Source organism: Cylas formicarius, unplaced genomic scaffold (genome assembly GCF_029955315.1).
Source record: "Cylas formicarius isolate icCylForm1 unplaced genomic scaffold, icCylForm1.1 PGA_scaffold_7__23_contigs__length_41026272, whole genome shotgun sequence".
In the NCBI taxonomy this organism is placed as follows: domain Eukaryota; kingdom Metazoa; phylum Arthropoda; class Insecta; order Coleoptera; family Brentidae; genus Cylas; species Cylas formicarius.
This window is the reverse complement of record NW_026844352.1, coordinates 16,783,529-16,804,616: the sequence shown is the minus strand read 5'-3', so window position 1 is coordinate 16,804,616 and position 21,088 is coordinate 16,783,529. Positions and strand designations below refer to the sequence as shown.

General features: G+C 35.1%; 1 protein-coding gene across 1 annotated transcript in view; it reads right to left on the bottom strand.

Annotated features, from left to right (window-relative positions):
- Positions 1 to 10,115: 10,115 nt before the first annotated feature.
- LOC132705065 (lipase 3-like) overlaps positions 10,116 to 21,088 on the bottom strand; it is a 51,534-nt gene continuing 40,561 nt past the window's right edge. Inside the window, exons 4-7 of the mRNA XM_060675498.1 lie at positions 15,730 to 15,885; positions 15,590 to 15,674; positions 10,353 to 10,492; positions 10,116 to 10,295 (exon numbers count right to left, since the gene is read on the bottom strand). Coding sequence (XP_060531481.1) covers positions 10,116 to 10,295; positions 10,353 to 10,492; positions 15,590 to 15,674; positions 15,730 to 15,885 — 561 coding nt within the window. The remainder of the gene's footprint in view (positions 10,296 to 10,352; positions 10,493 to 15,589; positions 15,675 to 15,729; positions 15,886 to 21,088) is intronic.

Genomic DNA, 21,088 nt, shown 5'->3' with positions numbered 1-21,088 from the left:
ATCAGATCTGTTTCGACATGCCAAACCACAGCAGAAGAAGCCGGACACCTAAGGGGCTAAGACAGAGTACGAGTCATTCACGGAAAGTTTTAATAATCAGTAGCAAAATTTTCAACTTAAATTAAATTAGTATTAGTTGTAATATTGTAAAAAATCTAACAATTTTTGAAAAATAGAAAATCCTAATAGTGAAAAATTAGTCCCGCCGAAAGCCCCCTCTTCTGGTTGCACACTGTTGCACGTTAGCAAACGTTTGGAAATATTTACAGACGTATATTTCCTTTCGTAGGCATTGAGTATTGAGAAGGATTTTTTTTAACTTATGCGCAACGCGGTGTTGTCGAAAACTGTGCAGAATATAGTAGGTGTAGAACTCCACAAGTAACTAATTTTTCTGCATTTTAGATATCTAATCGATGCGATTTTGACAAGAAGTTTTAAACCCCAAAAATAGGAATTACACAAAGGCCTTGGGCCTACCCACAGCAAAATAGGCGATGGATGGAGGCTAACGCTTAGGGAAAAAACCGTTAAAATTGGTAAACAAAATTAGCTTATTAATGTTTAAATATAATTAGGGCATCAAAAGCGCACCTTAGGTCGTTTTGGATAATCGAACAAAATAGCATATTTCTAGAAACAAATTTTATTTTACGAATTAATAAAAATAGACCAACAACAATGATTGCGAATTTAAAAACAAATAGGAAAGGTTCTTATTCAAACTTATTATTGAGATAGTGGGGCGGGGACTTTTTTTGACTAAATTTTTCACCTGGTGACAATGTTTTAGTACGTTTTTACGACTTATAGATTTTTTTCAACTTTCAAGTATTAGGTATATATTGTTTGGAAACCTACAATTAATTATAACTCCAATTGTTCATTGGCGTAACTGAATTATCTGAGAATTTTAAATAAAGAAGCAAAAAAAAACAATTATCTACGTCTACGTCTTTGATTTTCTCTCTTGCTTTACATTTATAATATTTGAACGTATTTCCTGTATGGCCTCCGTAAAACGCGTCGCAAGGATGCAGAGGAGTATTAATGAGCAGAGGATGGTTTTCAGTGTAGGCGCAAAGTTCATTATTCATCATAAAACTTCTAAATTCGCACTCCCACATTTGGATAACTGTAAATCCAAATGATTTTACGCTAATTTTAGCAATTGTGGATTCATATGTTGTGTCAAGTGTTTCGGAGGGGTCATCTTGAATTGGATCACTTATATTGTGTTTAAAACACTCGGAACACCCGTGAAAGTAACAGCCTTGGAACTCAAAGACCTGTTTTGTGTCGGCGCAAAAACCATCCATTTTGACACCCGCTACTTCGGCTTCCTTCTGCTTGGTCGCTTGGATTAGGTTGATGTTGCGTCGGTATTCCTCAACACCAGCTCCTGCACGGCCAACTGTGATTGTTATCTCGCCATCTATAACCACCCTTGGGTATGATTCCGATAGTGTAGGGTTGAAGAAAATTGCGTCTAAACACCTTGTTGCAGCACGAAGCAATAGTGCAGGCTTCGGTAAACGGGCACACATTTCCAGTATCGAGGAGCTGTTTGTGCCATTTCAGAAAATTCTCTCTATCACATCTCTCTTTCATGTTGTCCGGGTCGTAAAACTCTACGGGCGGCAGAGTACCAACACAGCCTATGTTGGCCAATGTGTTAAACTGATGAGGAAAATGACCTTTTTTAAAATTGTCGCCGAGACCAAAAGCTTTAGGTAATTTTGATGATGCCATCGAGAAATAGTTGAGACTGTCCCGAAATGTTTTCTAGCATCATTGAAACTATTTTTGTTCCACGCATAATGCGGTTGGGACTGAGGTCCGTAGATGTTAGCAGGTAATGAGTATGAATTGGTGGTCGAACGCCTGAACGTTATGAGCCAGCACAACCACCTGGTTAAATAGTTTCCTCTGGTTCTCAAGGAATTTCACGAATGAAGGTACAACGTTGTCTCCCTTGAGTATATGTCGCCGTATTTATAACATATCAAGATATCTGCGTCAGATGATAAACACGAGTCGCATCTTTGTTGGAATACATAAAGATTTGGTTTGTGGAGTAGGGATTTGTCTTGTATTGTTTCTTGTCTGGTTTCCAAGTCATAAAACACAAATAGCAGGTCGGCTGTTTTTGGTTTCCCTGCATCAAGCTGCATGAAATAAAGATGATCGGCGGATAAATGTTTGTTGCAGATCTTGCAGAACACTTCGCCACAAATATGTTCCCTATTTCTCTTCACGACCTTCAAACATTCCTCACACAGGACAATCTGCTGACATACGGTCGCCTTACTGATGTTGGTGGGTCAAACGTGGTTGTCCTAGCATGTCTGACCTCTTGTACTCCGCACATGTTATTCTTATGTAAGCAGGAGGACATGCAGGTGACTGCAGACACGCAGTTGAACAAAAAGAAAACGCCACTTGATCCCCTGGGTTGAGATTTTGTGTGCCTCTACCAAAGATCTCTCCAACAGGAACAGGTCGAATCTTGAATTCAAGGGTACGTCCTGTTAAATTAAAACGGCGCACCTTCTTAACGTAATCTTTAACGATAAAATAATTTTCCATTTTCAGGGGTGTACACCTAAAGCAATATAGAAGATTTTATTCACATTAGGGAAATGTAAAATTAATTCTCGACTCCTGAGATATGGAGGAATTTGTTCAATTTTCACGAATAATAACTAACCGGCAAAAGATTTTCTTTTTGAGATTATTTGCAAAATTTTGATTGTTCAAGTTGAAACAACACCATAGATACAAATAAGGTACCCACTCGTTTATTTACTATATAAAGTTATTCTCAATCTAATGGTCAAAATTCCCTGTCATTCTTTATATATATCCGCCACTCTCTCTGCGGATTACCTGTGTACATACCGTAGTTTCCGAAGGCAAACCTGTTTCAATAAAAAAAAACCGTCGCCACACAGGATCCTCACAAACATCTCCAGACAGGAAAAGTACGAGGTAAATATGGTAGATCTCGGTATTTTATTCGTGGATTATGCAATAGCGATGTTGGAATATAATAACTATAGCTAGCCTTTACGAAAACAATGGTTTAAGTCGATGACAAAGGAACTTTATTTTCAATAGAATTTCTTCGTGTTTTTTTTTTAATTTTTAAAATCAATTTTGTGTAATCATTTTTAGAAGACCTATTTCTCTCTGCTACTCTATTCTTAGCCTATATGCTCAATTTCGGTTGTGAACAGCTTCACCTCTGCATACTTTGCGCGGTAGTTTACAGTTTAGAATAAGTGACTAACAGAACTCGTTTTTAACAGAATCTCATAATTTCGGCAACACCATACTTTGATTACATTTCGTACATTTTAATTAAATATTGGTTATGTAACCTACATTAATTATTTCCTTTAACAGTTGTTTAACACTCCCATGCGCGTACTGAGACTTTTCAGCCATACAGACTTGTTCGTATCTGTAATAAACAAAGCTTTACATAATATGTTCAGCAGAACGTCACATAGAAAATTTTAAAATCATTTAATGAGAACTGGAGTTTATGACAAACATAAGATAAGGCCAATTTAACATATCTTCAATGAAAAACACGAAACCATTACCATTTTAAATTTTAGTTTTAATTTTAAATATTACTTAATATTTAATTTTAATATTCTGGGTTATTTAGAAAACAAAGTCATTTTAATAAACAGAACACAATAAAAATTAGAATATAAATTACACTGAATTCTTCAATACACTGAACACATCTCTAATTCTAACTCTGCTTTGGTTTAGAAAATTCTATCTTTAAATACAATATTTTTTAATATTCCCATAAAAAAATCTAGAGGAGTTAGATCACACGTTTCGCAGGGGCTTGTAGTTCCAATCGAGCATTGTCCAAACTCTTCATTTACATTTACAATGCTTGCGTTTTGAGCTGGGCAACCATCTTGCTGATAATAAATATAATGAAGACATGTTCGCAAAATATTTATATAACCATCCGCTATCAGATTTTCATTAAAAAAATGAGGTTCCACAAATTCTACCTTGGAAAATTTCTCCATACATTTCCCCATACCTTGCCGATTCCACAGCATATTCTGTGCTCCAGCGATAAAAATTGTATCTGTTAAATATTCCGGAATAGTCAATTTTCGCTTTATTGCTCCAAACAATAGACATTAGAAAAATAGTGTTTTCATTGCACCAGTTGCAAAATTGTATTTTTTTACCGGCAGCGCCTTCAAGTATTTGGTAAACTTTTCCGGTACGATATGGCTTGAATTTATGTTTTTTTAAAGTAGTTAAAACTTTAGTTTCTCGAGCATTTCTTGCGTCAGCTAGTGCCCGTGAGGATATGATTGGATTTCCAATACTTCCTCCAATTATATTCAATTCCCGGATTTCCTGTTGGTGCCGCCATGGATATTTATTGAAATAAATATCATTTTCTGCCTCTGCTTTTTCGTTTGATAAAATGTAGCACTTGATCATAGCCTACTTTTAATAATTTCGGTATATAAATCGCGAAGAAGAAATTATAATACAAGAACAAGGGTAGAAGATGCGAACTCTACTACACAGTTGTTAAAAAATTGCAGACCAAAAACAAAAGCCAAAATAACCAATCTTTCATAGTCGGAGTTGAACCAACATTAAAGCAACAGGTGTATGAAGAAAACTTCTGACAAAAACAAATTTTATTTAATCGATTCGACTTTAGATTAGGACAACACTTTCAAGAGAATCCACCTGAATCTGCAAATAATAACAAAAACACAATTATTAGACCTAACTCTTTTTTATAAGAGGGCCCAATAGACCATTAAAAAAAAAACAAGACAACAATTTTGACATTTTATTTGGGTAAGTGAAGCTGAAATATCTTCATTCTGTATTAATGGGTATGTTGCTGCAGGTTATAGTGGAAGATAGACAGGTGGAGGTACAGTTATTTTTGTTAAGAGTGATCTGGAGGCTAAAGAACTTTGAAGTAAACTACAATATTGAAAAATGTTTTGAATTTTGCTATGCGTATTTAAAAGATTTCAATATGTTCGTTTTACCGACTTACCGATGTTTTTTAGCTAGGTTTGGTCTAAAACAGACGGTGTATCTGGCGACCAGAGGAGATTTAGGTAACATTTTCATAAGTGTTGAGTTAAAATTTCAGATTATCAGTGTATTAGATGTGGCGATCTCTGATCGTAAGGGTCAGATCGCTGAACTAAAATTGTAGTTATTACCTGACACTGCAACGATCCAAAAAAATGTGCAGGCCGATCACACAGAGGGGACTGAACCAATTTCACAGTATCATATCAGATGGGATTTTATTTTAGATAACGATTTAATCGTAAGTGATAAATTTAGCAAATTTTATGGATGTTTTCGAATCTGTTTATATTCCACCATTTCCAGAGAAAATGTATGTTGTGCGTTTTGACCATTCTAATAATATTAATTGGTTCGATGACAATTTGCGGGCTATGAGGCAACAACTTCTGCTACTTTCCGAATTGTTTAGGCAATACAGCAGTAATATTCTCTTTAAACATCAATACAAAGAATATAAAAAACTTTATCGAACTACAATAAGTAAAGCTAAGTAATAGTTTGATACGTTCATCAATTAACAACACCAAATGCATGTGGGATATTATAAATAAAAATAAAACAATCCGTAAAGGAAAGCCCTCATCAGATATCATAACTGCTGATGAATTCAACACTTATTTTGCAAATATAACTCGGTCTCTTGTAAGTCAGGGTACTGCGTCCAATATAGATCCAATTCCATATCAAATCACAAATATTCTCAAAAATAAAAGTAGTCCAGACGTATTTAGCATAAGCACGCGGTTAATAAAGTGTGTCACGAATGAATTATATGTTACACCTCTTCTATGAAATCAATATACGTAGTCCCCCTTCTAGTCGCTAGGTGGCCCTACAACTTTAAAGCAGAGCCAAAAAACTGTGGAATAACTTACCATACATTGTATACTCGCCAACTATGGTCTTAACCTCATTCCTCTTTTTGTGTTTTGGTGGCACATGTTCATTTTTATTCGGCGTCCGTTTTTTCAGCTTTTTTTCAGCGTTTTTTGTTAGAAATGAGGAAGTACAAGCGAGATTTACCTTCTCCCTCATCGGATGAAGTAAAAATCTACCTGCTTCGAAAGATTGCATCTTTCCGTCGGCGATTACGTAATCGCTAGTGGCGTGGTTCCCGATCAACGAGATTTTCTCAAACTTACCAAAACGGATTGCTTTTATTGAAACTTGTCATTTTAAACTTGAAGATAGAAGTCCTTTATGGCCACTCTGAACTTGAAAGAAGCGTACTTTCTAGTCCCAATAATTTAAAATCAAAAGAAATACTTAAGATTTTATTTTCTGTCTGTTATCAGTTTAACGTGTTACCCTTTGGTTTATGCAGAGCACCGTGGCTCTTTACAAAATTAATGAAACCAGTAGCTTCTTATCTCCGTGCCAAGGGTTTCCTTTGAATTATTTATTTAGATGACTTTTTACTACTTGGTAATAGTTATGATTCCTGCTTAAGAAATGTTCAAGTAACTTGCAACCCCCTGATTAGTTTGGGTTTTGTTATTAATTACGAGAAGAGTGTTTTACATCGTTCAAAAATCCTGTAAATTTTTAGGTTTTGTTTTTGACTATTATCACTTGTCTTCAAGTATCTCAAAAGATAAATCGGATCGAGTAAGTAATATGATAAGTCAGTTGTGCTAGTGTGGTGTGCTAGTTTTAATTTGTCCAGCAGTTTCTTACAGTTGGGTATACACTAAGAATTTTGAGAGAATCAAATATCCAGCCCTTCAAGACTCTGACGACAGTTATCATAAATGGATGATAGATAATTCGTGGTAATTTACGGAAGGATTTTCTGTAGTGACCAAAAAGTTTACAGAATCCTGCATTTCCTATAACGCAACATTGTTACCAACTTGAGATTTTCTCAGATGCTACTCCTTTGGATTGGGGAATTGTATGCCAAGGAAATTGTGCCAGAGGACTTTTAATCCCTACGGAAGCTCGGTTTCATATTAATGCACTAGAATTAACTGCGGCCTTCTTTGGTCTCCAATACTTCGCTTCCCATTTGAGCAACTGCGAGATACTTTTGAGGATTGATAACACAACTGCTATTTCATATTTAAATAGAACAAGGGAAGTAAAATTTCCTGTTTTAAACTAAATTTCGAGGCGCCGTTGGGGTTGGTGCGAAGAAAGGAGGTTGTGCGTTAAAGTATCTTACATTAGCTCTTCCGACAATTTTGAAGTGGATGAGGAATCCAGGAATTTGAATTTTGATGATGAATGGAATGCTAAAATAACAAATAAATTTGGATTCCAAAAAATCGACGAAAGTTTTACGAAAAATACAGGCTGGCACAGCTAGCCGTGGTTTCCTATGTTTAATGGGATGCGATGTAGCCAATTATTATTTCTAAACCCAGACAAACAACTACTTTCTTCTTTTGACCGGAGAGCTCCACTTTGTAAATATTCCCTAAGGTTCCCTAGATATTTTCCTATCATTTGTTCGGAGCGCTACCTTGAGGTAATATAATAATGCATATATACTTTGGTTAGCTTCTGCAAAAGAAGGGGAGTGGATTGTTATTCCTTCTCACCTAATCCTGTATTAGGTTTATTTTATTTTTGGATCAAAAATAATGAACAATGTAAATCTAACTAGGTTTCTTATAGGTGTGTATATTCAAAGGCCAAGTAAACCAAAATATGACAGCCCTTGGGACCCTAATTGTGTCCTTGACTTTGTAAGAGGCTTACCTTCTAATGACTTGCTGTCATTAAAACAATTAACTGTTAAACCAGTTTTATTACTTGTGCTAAAGACTGTCCACAGAGTCCAAACGCTCTCTCTTATAGATTTGCCCAACATAAAATCATTCCAGATAGATTAGAAATTAAAATAAGGAATCAAATTAAGACTTCAGCTATAAACCTGTTTTAATTTTGCATAAATATGAGGATGTTAATCTGTGTGTGGTTTAAATTATTCTGTTTTATATTGAGACGACCAGTGCTTTAAGATTGAGTGAATCTCGTTTACCTATTACATTTAAAAAGCCTTATATTGCTAGCATAAGCGGGTGGATAAAGATAGGTTTAGAGAAGAGTGGTTTGGACACATCGATCTATTTCCACTGCTCACAGCACTCGACATGCCTCAACATCGTCTGCGTTTAGTAAAGCTGTTTCGATTGATATGATTCGAAAAACGGCAGGTTGGTCAGAACGCTCTAAATGTTTTTCTCTTTTCTATAATACACCTATTTGTACAGCCGGTGCAGGCTCTTTTGATATTGCCACATTTGCGACTTAGAATTTATTTTTCAGAATGTGTGTGTTTTCTCGGACAGTCATTTATTTTGTATTTGTAATAGAGGCTTTCATAAGCTTTATGAAATTTAGATTTGATTTCATGATGATCAAATGAACTTATCTGGTAAGTGAAGTTCGATCGTATTTATATGATACACCTCTTCGTAAAAATTAGCCCTTCCCGCCTAATGTACTGTTCTGAACAGTACTAAAATGCAAATTTATTATAAACGTGCCTTAAAATAGAATGAGGTTAAGACCATAGTTGGCGAGTATACCATGTATGGTAAGTTATTCCACAGTTGTTGCATCTGGTTTAAAGCTGTGGTGCCACCTAGCGACTAGAAGGGGGACTACGTATATTGATTTCCGCGAAGAGGTGTAACAAAGAATTCGATCGAACTTCACTTACCACTTACCAGGTAAGTCCGTTTGATCATCGAAATATTACTCCCTCTCACAAAACTTATAAGTTTAAGTATTCAAACCAACACTTTTCCAGACAGTTAAAAAAAAACTCTAGTAATATCAGTATTTAAAAAAGGTAACCCTGATGTTGTTGTTTCAAAAATTGTAGAGAAATGTATAGCTAAACAATTAGTTCAATCTTTTGAATTTAATTGTTACGGAATTACGGATGCATTCCAGAATTGGGAATATAAGACTGTATATTAGTTTGTGATCTCACTAAAGCCTGACTGTGTCGATCATGGAATTCTTCTGCGCAAGTTAAGGGCTTATAATTTTTCAAATAGCACTCTTAGTTTGATGCAATCTTACCTTAACAATATTTGCCAGGTGATTAAGTACTCTGGAGTGAGGTGAACAATGGAGTGCCCAAAGGCTGAATTTTGGGCCCCATATTATATTTCATGTATAAAAATGACCTTCCTCTTGTGTCTGTTTCTATCTATTACTTATAAAGAAGAAACCGCATCTATTTACCACTTTTAAGGAAATGCATGACCATCAAACCAGAGGTCGGGACAATGTGGTTACTACTTACTGCCGTTTAGGGAGGTGTCAGACTGATCCAAATTGTTGATGCATTAAGTTTTTTAATGCGCTTCCAAATGCTGTTAGTAATTTACCATTTGAAATGTATAAACAAACAGTCAAACGATTTTTAAATATTCAAAATATTTCAATTATAAGGTACCAGGTGTATTTTATGTATATGTTATTTTATTCCTCTTTGTTTGACGTATGTAAATCATCTGTGATAGTAACATTAATAGAGTATTCAGTATTCAGTAAGTTCTCTATATCTGAGCCTATTATCGCCACACATACCAACAAATCTATATGGCTGTAAAGAGCACTATCGAGATTTATGACTAAAACGAAACGTCATAAATAAAATTTTTCAGCGCTTGTAGAGCTCGAAAATTGGCAACTAGAAAGTGAACTTTATTATTTCATGTCTTTAAATAACACCAGAGAAAAACTAAAACTAAATAGGCAAATTCCTTTTTGTTGGCGTATTTTCATAGGAATTTTTGGTTTTCTTAACAGCACGTTATTGACCTTTAATTTTTGTGGACTTTTTCTTATTTCACCACATGATCGACATCCTTATCTTGTATACTCTGGATAACAAACTACCCCCTGGTTTAAACAAGCGACCACGAGTTTTTCGTATTTGCTTTGTAACATCCTCTATAAAGGTAACGAGAAAGCAATATTGCACTCACTCGCCGGGGTGTGTAGATTTTGTTTGATGCGATAAAATGTTAATGTTACTTTCGAGATATATTTGAATTTACAGTTACATATTTCTTTAAAGTATCGATCACTTTGTCGTACAAAAGCTCCTTCACGTCTATAGCCCACAAAAAGTCGAGATGATTGAATGAAGCGTACTGGATGAGGATTGCTTCTTTCAGGTCAGGCAGTTCAGATATCAATTGCTCCACGTTCTGTAAAAACACATAGGAGCACATTTCTAGGTTACACTATAGAAGCTAAACACTTACTATTGTGGCAGCGAAGGCATCATTTTGTGCATAAAATATTGCCATGGGCGCGGATATCTTGCTGGTATTATAAGATGGCGGGGTAAACTGTCCGTAATGTAAAATATTTGCGAGTCCGTAGTCGTACTTTTGAAAGCGCGCTGCAAGACCAGAGTTCTTTCTAGTTAATTTTTTTAGATGGTGCAGATGGAATCTGTGATTTAAATCAGAGTATGAGAGTACAGGGTAGCTTACTTTTATACATTCGGAAGAGTTATAGACACATTTTAAATGCAAAACTTGTTACTGCATAGAATGAAAATGTCTCGTTAGTAATTCAGTTTCCTTACTTTAAATGACTACCCTGTATATTATTTAATTTTTGGATTTGTAAGAAAATTTCATCGCGGCTTCTTAGATATGTAACATTTTGGAAGATATAATCGTTTTTATGGTAAACAGAAACACAGGAATCGACTTTTCGAAATTGATGTTGAATATTTATTTGTCTCTTGCAGGCTGCTGAAAATTTAACCAATTAAATCATTTTAAGAGCTGCAAAACTTCGTTTTTTTTAACACGATAACCTGGATTGACCAATTCTTTTTTTATAGCTATTTCCAACGGCCAAACTTCGTGGTCTGTATTACATAGACGTAGTATTGTATCCATGATGATTGTCAAGGGCCCAGAGAGTGGCAGGTGGATGAATGGTCAACTAGGTGCCTGTGCTTTAGTTAACCAACTACTTTTATAATCTATGACCTTAATATATAAAATTGCAATTATAGTTAGGTACTACCTCTCAGGTGCGTTCTTGAAAACGGCTCGAGTTTCCACATTTCTTGCTAAGAAACGGATTATGTTCGGACTTTGAAAAAAAGGATGAAATAATTGCCATCAGAAGAATGTCCGAAATGAAAAAGAATGATTTTAAGAATACAGGTAATAACAGGTAACATGAATCAATTACAGGAAATATTAAATATAAATCATATTAAATATTTACAAGGGACTTAAAAAGTAATCTACAAATCTAAAAAAAAAGAAAGAAGAAAAAAAAAAAGATTAGACTTGTCAGTACAGATAACCCGACGTCAATCGACGTTGCCTAAGTATTGCCTGGAGACCATCATAATATAACTCACAGTTTGTTGAAGGTAACACACATATTGCAAATAGGGTTTTGAAAATGGATATTGGATCTGGTTAACTGCGGTAAGAAAGTGAAAACGTAATTGTTCCAGAAGAAACGGACAATAGATTCCGTAATGAACTAACTTGTAAAGAAATGATACAGATTGCAAGTCTCTGAGTAAGCTCGGAGGCATTACAGCGAACCGTTTCAGTAGAAGATCATGATCAACTCTTCTCTCAGGATAGGAACCCTCTTCCCTAAACATTACATACTTCAGTAACCTTTGCATACTCTCAATGGACTGGGCGTGGCATATTGGTGACCATACCACCGAGCCATAGTTAGCTTTGGACCTAACGTAACAGTTAAATAACAATTTAATAGGAGCTGAGCTACAAAAATGCCTGCAATTTCTTATTACGAATCTTAAAATTTGCATTTCACTGGAAACCATTTTAGTAATGTGAGGTACAAATAAAATCTCCAGATCCTTTGCAGTGGCAAATCTAGTCAGGATAGTACCACCCATACTGTAATTAACGACTATAAGAGTTTTTGTCCCGTGATAAGAAACCACATTGCATTTTTTTTTCAAAGAAACTTCCACAGGCTACTGTAATGCTTTTTACAAAACTTCTGGGTTCCTCCTGCGTCGGTTTTTGCTTAGTCGAAATTGCTGACGTTTCGCCAATCATCCTGTTGGCTTCTTCAGAGCTTGACTGAAAATGGATCGTATTTTACTCTGTACCTGCTTATTTATTGCTTGAGGGGGGGAGGCGCTAATGAGGGGTATAAACACCATCTCGGATGACTGATTCCCAAATTGGGGACAGGTAGAGACCTGAGTCGCGATTAAGATTGTTAGGTTGTTTATAGATTTCAATAGACTCTCGGATTTTTCGTTGGTAGAAGAACTGATTACATGCAAGAATTTTAGTTTTATAAAATAAAACTTTATGCCCGGTTTCATGAGTATGTTCGGCAACAGCTGATGAGTTTATCTGTCTTAGTCGTAAGGCTCTTTTGTGTTCTTTGAGCCTAGTTGATATTTTTCATCCGGTCTCTCCAATGTATTCTTTGCCGCATATGCATGGAGATTTTTGGACAAGTGGTAAATATGGTTTTGACGTTATACTTCTTTAGAACTTTTGATGTATGGTCAGTCATGTCTTGAATGTAAGAAAGGACCAAAATGGCAAGTGTAGGATTGCTTTCGGCCTCATTGCTATTGGAAGGTTGTGGTGAAATGTATTTTTTGATGAAACGTTTAATATCTTTAATGTGGAAATTATTAGAGAGAAGAGCAGAGGTAACTATCTCAGCCCGAGTCACTGAAAACAGAATTAAAGACCTTGCCTCTGCTCTTCTCTCTAATAATTTCCGCATTAAAGATATTAAACGTTCCATCAAAAAATACACTTCACCACAACCTTCCAATAGCAATGAGGCCGAAAGCAATCCTACACTTGCCACTGTGGTCCTTCCTTACATTCAAAACATCACTGACCATATATCAAAAGTTCTAAAGAATTATAACGTCAAAACCAGATTTACCACTTATCCAAAAATCTCTCAACATCTGCGGTCCGTCAAACACAAAATTCCATTTGAGACGCCAGGAGTTTACAGCATTCCATGCACATGCGGTAAAGAATACATCGGAGAGACCGGACGAAAAATATCAACTAGGCTCAAAGAACACGACTAAGACAGGTAAACTCATGAACTGTTGCCGAACACATTCATGAAACCGGGCCTAAAATTTTATTTGATAAAACTAAAATTCTTGCATGTAATCAGTTCTTCTACCAACGAAAAATCCTAGAGTCTATAGAAATCTATAAACAACCTAACAATCTTAATCGCGACTCAGGTCTCTACCTGTCCCCTAATTTGGGAATATAGTCATCCGAGACGGTGTTTATACCCCTCATTAGCGCCCCCCCCCCCTCAAGCAAAATATAAGTAGGTATAGAGTAAAATACGAGCCAGTTTCAGTCAAACTCTGAAGAAGCCAACAGGATGATTGGCGAAACGTTAGCAATTTCGACTAAGCAAAAACCGATGCAGGAGGAATCCAGAAGTTTTGGTTAGTTTTGGTTAGTTTAGGTACACCATTGAAGATGAATATAGATCTCACTGAAATGTCGTGTAGGAGCTACCAAAGTACTTTGCAAAAGCTGCTACAATCATTGCATGGCCTGACCGTTGCTGGGATCCGCGAATCTGCCTTCTTACTATGAATAAATGACCAGAAAGTGGTAGGACTATTATGTCTTAACTCTGCATGACGAACAGAATCGGTATAGGCAATGCGCGACTGAATCTCAATTGCCCAAATAATTAGAAGATTTGTGTTGCTTGAAGTTGCGGAAAGCTCTCTCCTCAAATATATTTCCGATCATTTCTTTGGTGAACCATGATGAAAATCGCCTTCGTCTCAGTGTTTTAATGGGCGTGCAAATGGCAAAAATGTTGTTTAGAATGTCCTAAACAAGTGTTAGAGGTCAATACAGAAACACGAAATTATCTGCTGTCGATTACGATATTTAAGAGCAGCTTCGAAGTAAAAACAGAAATATCTATTATCTGGGCAAATGAAGGATATACCGTTGGCAAGACATGACAGGATAAAAATTTAAAAAGCGCGAGGCAAGCTTTCATTCATTACTCAATTTGATACTAAAAATGGATTTGTCGGGGGTTCAGTTAAAACGGAAAATTTTCATCTAATCAGTTTCTAACACCCTGCTCAAAGTGCTCCATCACGCTGAATATGAATGAATATTCCGTAATAATTCAGCAGGATCATTTCCACTGGCAAAATTGTAAACGATTTGGAACGTCTTTGGGTCTTAAATTCTGTACTTTTAGATAGCGGTAAGGATGTAGGTCATTGGTCATTCTACCAAGCGAACAATTCTTTTACCTCTCTCACAAAACTGGAAAATAATGGCAAAACTTGTCCTTTCCTCATATCAGTAAACTATATATCTGCCAGGGGTCTTAATGATATTTGAGGATTTTCCTCATTTTTCCCTCATCATAATTTTCCATAGGATTTTCTTACCCTCGAGATTTTTTCTGTATGTTAGGAAATACTGAGCGATGTGATTGGTTATCATTGGCATTGAAATAACTGTAAATAAAACGTTCCTGTAAAACCTGTTCGCAATAGAAACAATGTTGTCAATTTTGTTTCAAGACCTACTAAAATTTTCTCTCAATCAGTTTTGGAAAAACTAATAAAAAAAAATCTTCAGGCCAATTCCTATTCCTGCAAATTTTCCCATTAAACTAAACTATAAGGCTGTTTTTTACATAAAAGGAGTTACCCCATTTTTGTTAAGTTTCTTCACAACTACGCATTTCCTGTCAAGTGTTTCTCACTCAACAAGTAGTAAGTGTAATTTTCAAAATTTTACATTGTTTTATTTTTCTTTTATTACCTTAAAAATTCTCTCATGATTCACAATTTAATTACCAGAATGTTTTCTGATTCTTTCGGCAACTTTTAATATATTCATTCCAATATTATATAAATTTATGAAATTCAGTACAGGATTCTAATTAGTTGCATAGGCGGCGCTGCCACATTCAGGACTTTTTCCCTAAGCTGTCAAACTGTTTTTATTTTAAATGTTCCATTTTTGGATTGCTGTTAAAATTCTAAGCATTTTTTATGTTTCATGCTCTATACCCGAATTCAATCATTTCTGTAGTAATGACAAAATAAATGATTTAATAAACTGGAACTTAATTTATTAACGACATAATTATTAATTTTAATGAAGTCAATCGAGAGTCCGACTATTTAAAATAGTTAACCCTGTATACACATATTTTGTAAATTGTTCATTTAGTTATTTATGGTTGTGCCTTTGATCATAGAACCTCATAAAAAAAAGTAAAAAGGTTAGTCCAATTTGTAAAAAAAAGTTTTTCAACTCCGTTCTGTAAAAATTATACACCGATCTAGCGTGCGAAAAAAGTCACTTTACCGCGTGAGTTTCGTGTTCCGAACCACTTCGGGCCAAATAAACTCCGTTTACCACACTTGTTGCATAATATACTATTTTCTGTACTTGTATGATCCACGCGCCTCCAAATTAGTTCTTACCCGATCTTATCATCTGACCGTAGTGTTCTAGTTGTCTCAGTGAAATGCCAGCTGGCGCGTTGCTCAAGATAATAGGAATAGTCGACTGGAAACAGATAGGCTATTAAGAAATGATAATTGTGATTTATTGATGTATCCACCAAATTGAATTGCTCGATGTCATCGCCCACCAATATTTCAAATAACATCGCACAGTTGCATTGAAAGTCTGATTCGTCGTTGCACATCAGATCTCCTAGCAGCGATAACCAACGGGAAGAAGGGAGTTCGTGGATTCCGACAACATCCGCAATGAGCTGGAAGTGATACGGCTCATTAAATTTGTGTTAATAAATGGATAGATAGATACATGGATATATCAATGACTATATTTTAGTAAGATTCAGATTGGAGTCTTTTAAATAAAGAAAATAACAATTGCAATAACATATTGATTGCACTTATATACACAGGTTATTACGATTAAGTTAAAATTTTGTCTATTTTTGTGCTGCTTCTTCAGAAGTCTACCTCCTATTCGCAGTATGCCCATTGTATCCAGGAAAATTGACAAGCAGAGTTGTTGGTTGCGTTTAACAAAATGTCCCAGAATTATAAAGTTCAAACGAACTTAAATTCCCAGTAAGTTTGGATTTTTTGCGGGAAGTTGAAAGCGCAACACAAACGCAAGGATACGGTTGGATGTAATTAAGAAAGAATGATCTTTTAGAAGAGTATCGAGAAAATTACAGGGTAAGTTCCAAACTTGGAAAATTAAGAGTTGACACAATAGGAGTGGTCCGCCATAGTGAGCAATAAATTAGATCCGACGGTAACATGCCCCGTAAGATTGCAACTAAAATAAACAGCACTTGAAAATCCCTTTTAACTTGCATCACCGAAGCAGTGAATTTCATTCATTGGGTATTAGAAGACGGGGTAAATTAAAAGCCGGTGCAGGTGTTTCCCAGTTTAATCTCAACTTCCAAATTTGCTGAATTAAATGTTTGACTAAAAACATAACAGGTGAGAGCATACCAAGAAGATCAAAAATGCGTGCAAGTTAGACTACAGATTTCATTTGGTACATAGTTTACCAGAAAGTTGAACAGAAAATTTAAAGCTATCGGAAGTAGCGTTCCATTGTAAACCTAATATTTCTAGCATAGAGATGTGGAATTAAAACTACGGTTTCGACAGCTAATAAAGGTAATTGATTTAGAATTTTAAAACCGGACTATTTTTTTGAAGTTCAAAACAACCTATTCGCAGTAACTCAACTAATTGGTTGGAATCGTAACTGTCACTTCCGGTTACGATATCATCGTCATATGTACTCGAAGTGAGTGCTTTAACTGTTAACGGGTACGCAGAACCATCGTCTTCAGCCAACTAAAAAAGAAATCGAATAGCTAGATAGGGCGAGCACGCCAGGCCAGAAACCAGTCCTTTGATTCGATATTCCTTAAGTGGTTTAGAAGATGAAAATCTCCAATATAGAGTTGAGGTTGATTGGGTAAGTGACCAAAGCCGTTGAATACTACACAGAGTTTGGTCGTCAAACTCTCGGGTCGTATTACACAATGATAGGGTAGGTAGAAAAATTCTTTACAAATTCTGAAACACATCTCATATGATCAAGGTTTAATTATTCTCCAACAAAATCTCTATATTGATCAAACATTTTTGGGTGATTGATTAGAAAACGTTCGAGGAAGTAAAATCGGTTTAAAGCTAATGAACGAATTCCAGGAAATGCAGGATTGCTATTAATAAAGGGAAGTTTGATAACGAATCGTCCAGAATCATCGCAGGAGATGTGACATAAAGGGACGCAGTCTTCAGTGTGGCAAAACATAGTAGATATCGTAATTTGTGTTAAGCGCCGCGCATGTTTGGTTGACCAGATAAACAACCGTCGACCAAAAGACTACATCAGCAACCAATAAACCATCAACTGGCCCGAAATTGTGAAATTGTTCATTGGCAATGCGAATATTTGAAAAGCGAAGCCTAGTTCCGGCTGATAGTTGGTAAGAAGGCAAATGTTCACATATTTTGTTAACGGTAAGAGCATCTGCATGCAAGATGGGATTGAGCTGTAGAAACGGACGAAATCGTAGATTTACTTCTTCGTTGGTAGTGGTTCTCATGGGTCCTAGGCCCGTAAGATTAACTAAATTATTAGTTGGTATCAGTCCTAGATAGTTAACACACTTTTTTGAAATAAACGAGGACATACTTAATGATTCAAGTAAACAACGTACAGTTTAATACGTTCCCCGATTTTCCAAGATTTCTATGCATGTCATTGAAAGCAACACATTCTTCTTGACGTTGGCAAAGCCGGTATAAAGATAACTCTCACCCATAGAAGCAACACTAGGATTTCTTTGGGGATTATTGTTGTTAGCGGAAGTCAGAAAATTATTAATTGAAAAGCACAAATAGTTGTGATGACGTAATTGTCATTTGTGACAATTCAGACTGACAGTGATGTTCGGTGACTACGACTCAGAGAGTTAATACAAATTTTTATGGATTTGGCAAATTGAGTTTTCTGTAAGAATTCAGGACACTTGAATATTTTATAGGAATTTTAATTGCAAACCGAACAGGCCATATTTTTGGTTGAGTTTGTGTTATAAATATCTTAGCGTTTCGACAAAAATTAGTGATATTTGTAGAAAGGTTTGGTTTCCAAGAAGGCGATGACATTTGAAGAGATTTTGATTTGGGAATTGAAGGTCCACTAATGTTATCAAGTGCTAGACAATTTTTTTTTTGTTTAAAAAATCGGCAAGAATCTTGTAAGTCGGTAGCACGTTAGAATAGTCATATTGAAGTCGTTTTAAGATCCTTTGTACCAAAATAAAATGCCATGGATCGGCAGGTAACCTTAAATTTTGTAAAACAACAACAATTTATCAAATAAGTTTCGTAAATCTGTAGGATTGTCTCCAGTAACATTGGACGCTCGATCTAAATTCTTCCATAAATTGGAAGCGAGCAAACGCGTATTCTTAAATCTTTTGCATAGTATGCTGTAAGCGATATCATAGTTTTTCTCAGTTAACGATACATGTTGAATAACTTGTAGAGCTGAACATTGCAGGTGGTGTTTCAGGTTAGATATTTTCAGAATATTTGGAATGTTTTGATCGCTGTGAACTAGCGCATCAAAAATATCAATAAATCATTGAAAAGTTGCAATTTCACCATTAAAAATTGGTACATTCAAATCCAATCTAGGACTAAAGCGATATTGAGAGTGAGAAACAGGGGAGCACTGAGCAACAGATGATGGTAACTTGTAATAGCAAGTTTTGCTTTGATAATACATTAAATCGCGTTTTTTCTTTACACTATCTTATTTATCTTATTTATTTATGCAATTTACCAACATTGTTCACAGTTTACAGTTTCATAAATATGTTTAAGTTGCTGTTAAGCAGTTTTCAGTAATTTTACTTGGGAATAAAGTTTCAAAAATTATAACAAGAAATTATGAAAATAAATTTAAGGAAATCGTAAATATTGCTACTCGCCAATCAAATATGTGAACACCCTTATGTCCGAACTGTTCCGAACTAACAAATTTAAAGAAAAAAGACCACTTCAACGAAAAATTAGATGGATCGATATATATCAATATTGTTTGTTTCAACAATTTGAATTCATTTCGGAAATTAACTCCGTCGATTTCTATATCGACGTTATTTTGCATAAAATAAAACCGAATCGATATTAAAATTGGGATGTATGTTGACAAAAGTGTTCAATTGTTCAAAAAGTGAAAAACGTTTTAACGTTTTTCGTTAATTTTATTTTTGTATAAAGGAGTTCATATCCGGCTCGTACGGACCAATAAAATGGTGTAACTTCCTTCGATAGCTCAGTAAAGCGACAAAAATGAACTCGCAATAAATAAAAAATTTAAGAAGATGCAAAACGCTTCCTTAATAGTCTTCGGATTAAACGGAGGGAGCGCTTACTTTTTTCTCAGTTTAAGGTTAAAAATTGATGGCTCTGGATAACGGTACTAACACCTATCTCGAACGACGTACGACTTCCGTCCATCGCAAATTTTTGCTCCCGCGTTGATTTGCTTGAGAAAGTTTAAATGGGAACATGTTCGTGTGGTTTTAAATTTAATCAGATCTGAGATATTAAACGTAGTTGAATTAGTTTAGACTAATTTATAAATTTAGAAATAATAGGAAAATAAAATATATACTTTGGACGACACATATATAGTTTGCGGATGGACTAGACTCATTACAAGAATCACAGCTTGTAAAATTAACACTAATAAGAACACAAGATTAAAAATGTTGAAGTGGGGATCTCCTTAAGTAGCTTCAAATAATGCTCTTAGGCGACGAACAGATTTGCGTGTATTAAGAAAAGAGAAGTATCATCCGTAAAAGACTATATTCTCAAAGGACTGAACAAAGTTGGTCCCCACCACAATCTAAATCCATTTTTTCATCGTCAGATATTATTTACTGATAAAGCCGCTTACTGGAGTCCGATATTTACAATTTCTTCAAAATGACTTAATTCCTACTCTCCCAGTTTCCTCCTCAAATACAAATCAGCCTGATATGCCAGATTAGTTTTAACAGTGGATTGCTAAAAGAGGATCAATATAATTTCATGCATGGTCTCCAGCTATTACTCCAATGGATTTTTTCCTCTAGAGATATTTAAAATCAAAGGTGTATAAAGACTTAGATACAAAATTCTTGAAATTGAATACCTGCTTTTTTAATGAATTCGTTCAATATCTTATCCGTTAGCTGTATATCAGAAATAGTATAGGCTCTAGTGCAGAGCAGTGAAGCACATTGCTTCTAATAATTTCGATTTTTCTTTCCCAGGATACTCACGTTTCACAATTTAGTAAACCCAATTTATTATTTCTGATACCGTATCTGAGCTTCCTGATAAATAATTCATTCAATAAACAAGCGGTAATAAATAAAAATCCTTGCACAAACAAACAAATGAAAATAAAAAAATATAAAACCGATCATCTACAATTTTAGAAAAATAAATTGTTTTAGACTTTCAAAATATTGAAAACAAGTTGCTGATATTTAAAAAAGACAGCAAATAAATCAAACTTCACAGTTTAACTGAAATTGATAAAGCCAACCGAGCAGCGGGAATCTATGAGATTAGTAAGTATTACTACATTAGTTGGCGGAAGTTTCTCTCCAGCAGAAAAATGAGATATTTAACTAAAAGAAATCTTATTCCTTAACAAAGCTTATGAAACTGTGTTTAAGTTAAAATAAATAGGAAATAAACAAATATTATATATATTACAATTTTCCAATTTAATACATTCTACAAGATTCAGATTCAGGTCATCTGCCTTAAAGATATCCCTGTTTTTCCATCTAACCCAAGTACTTCATCCTCGAGAAGATAAATAAAATACAAGGACAACATAATTATCGTAAAATGCGCTCGATCAATTTGAAGGTCTTAAAGTTTAATTTGAAATATATT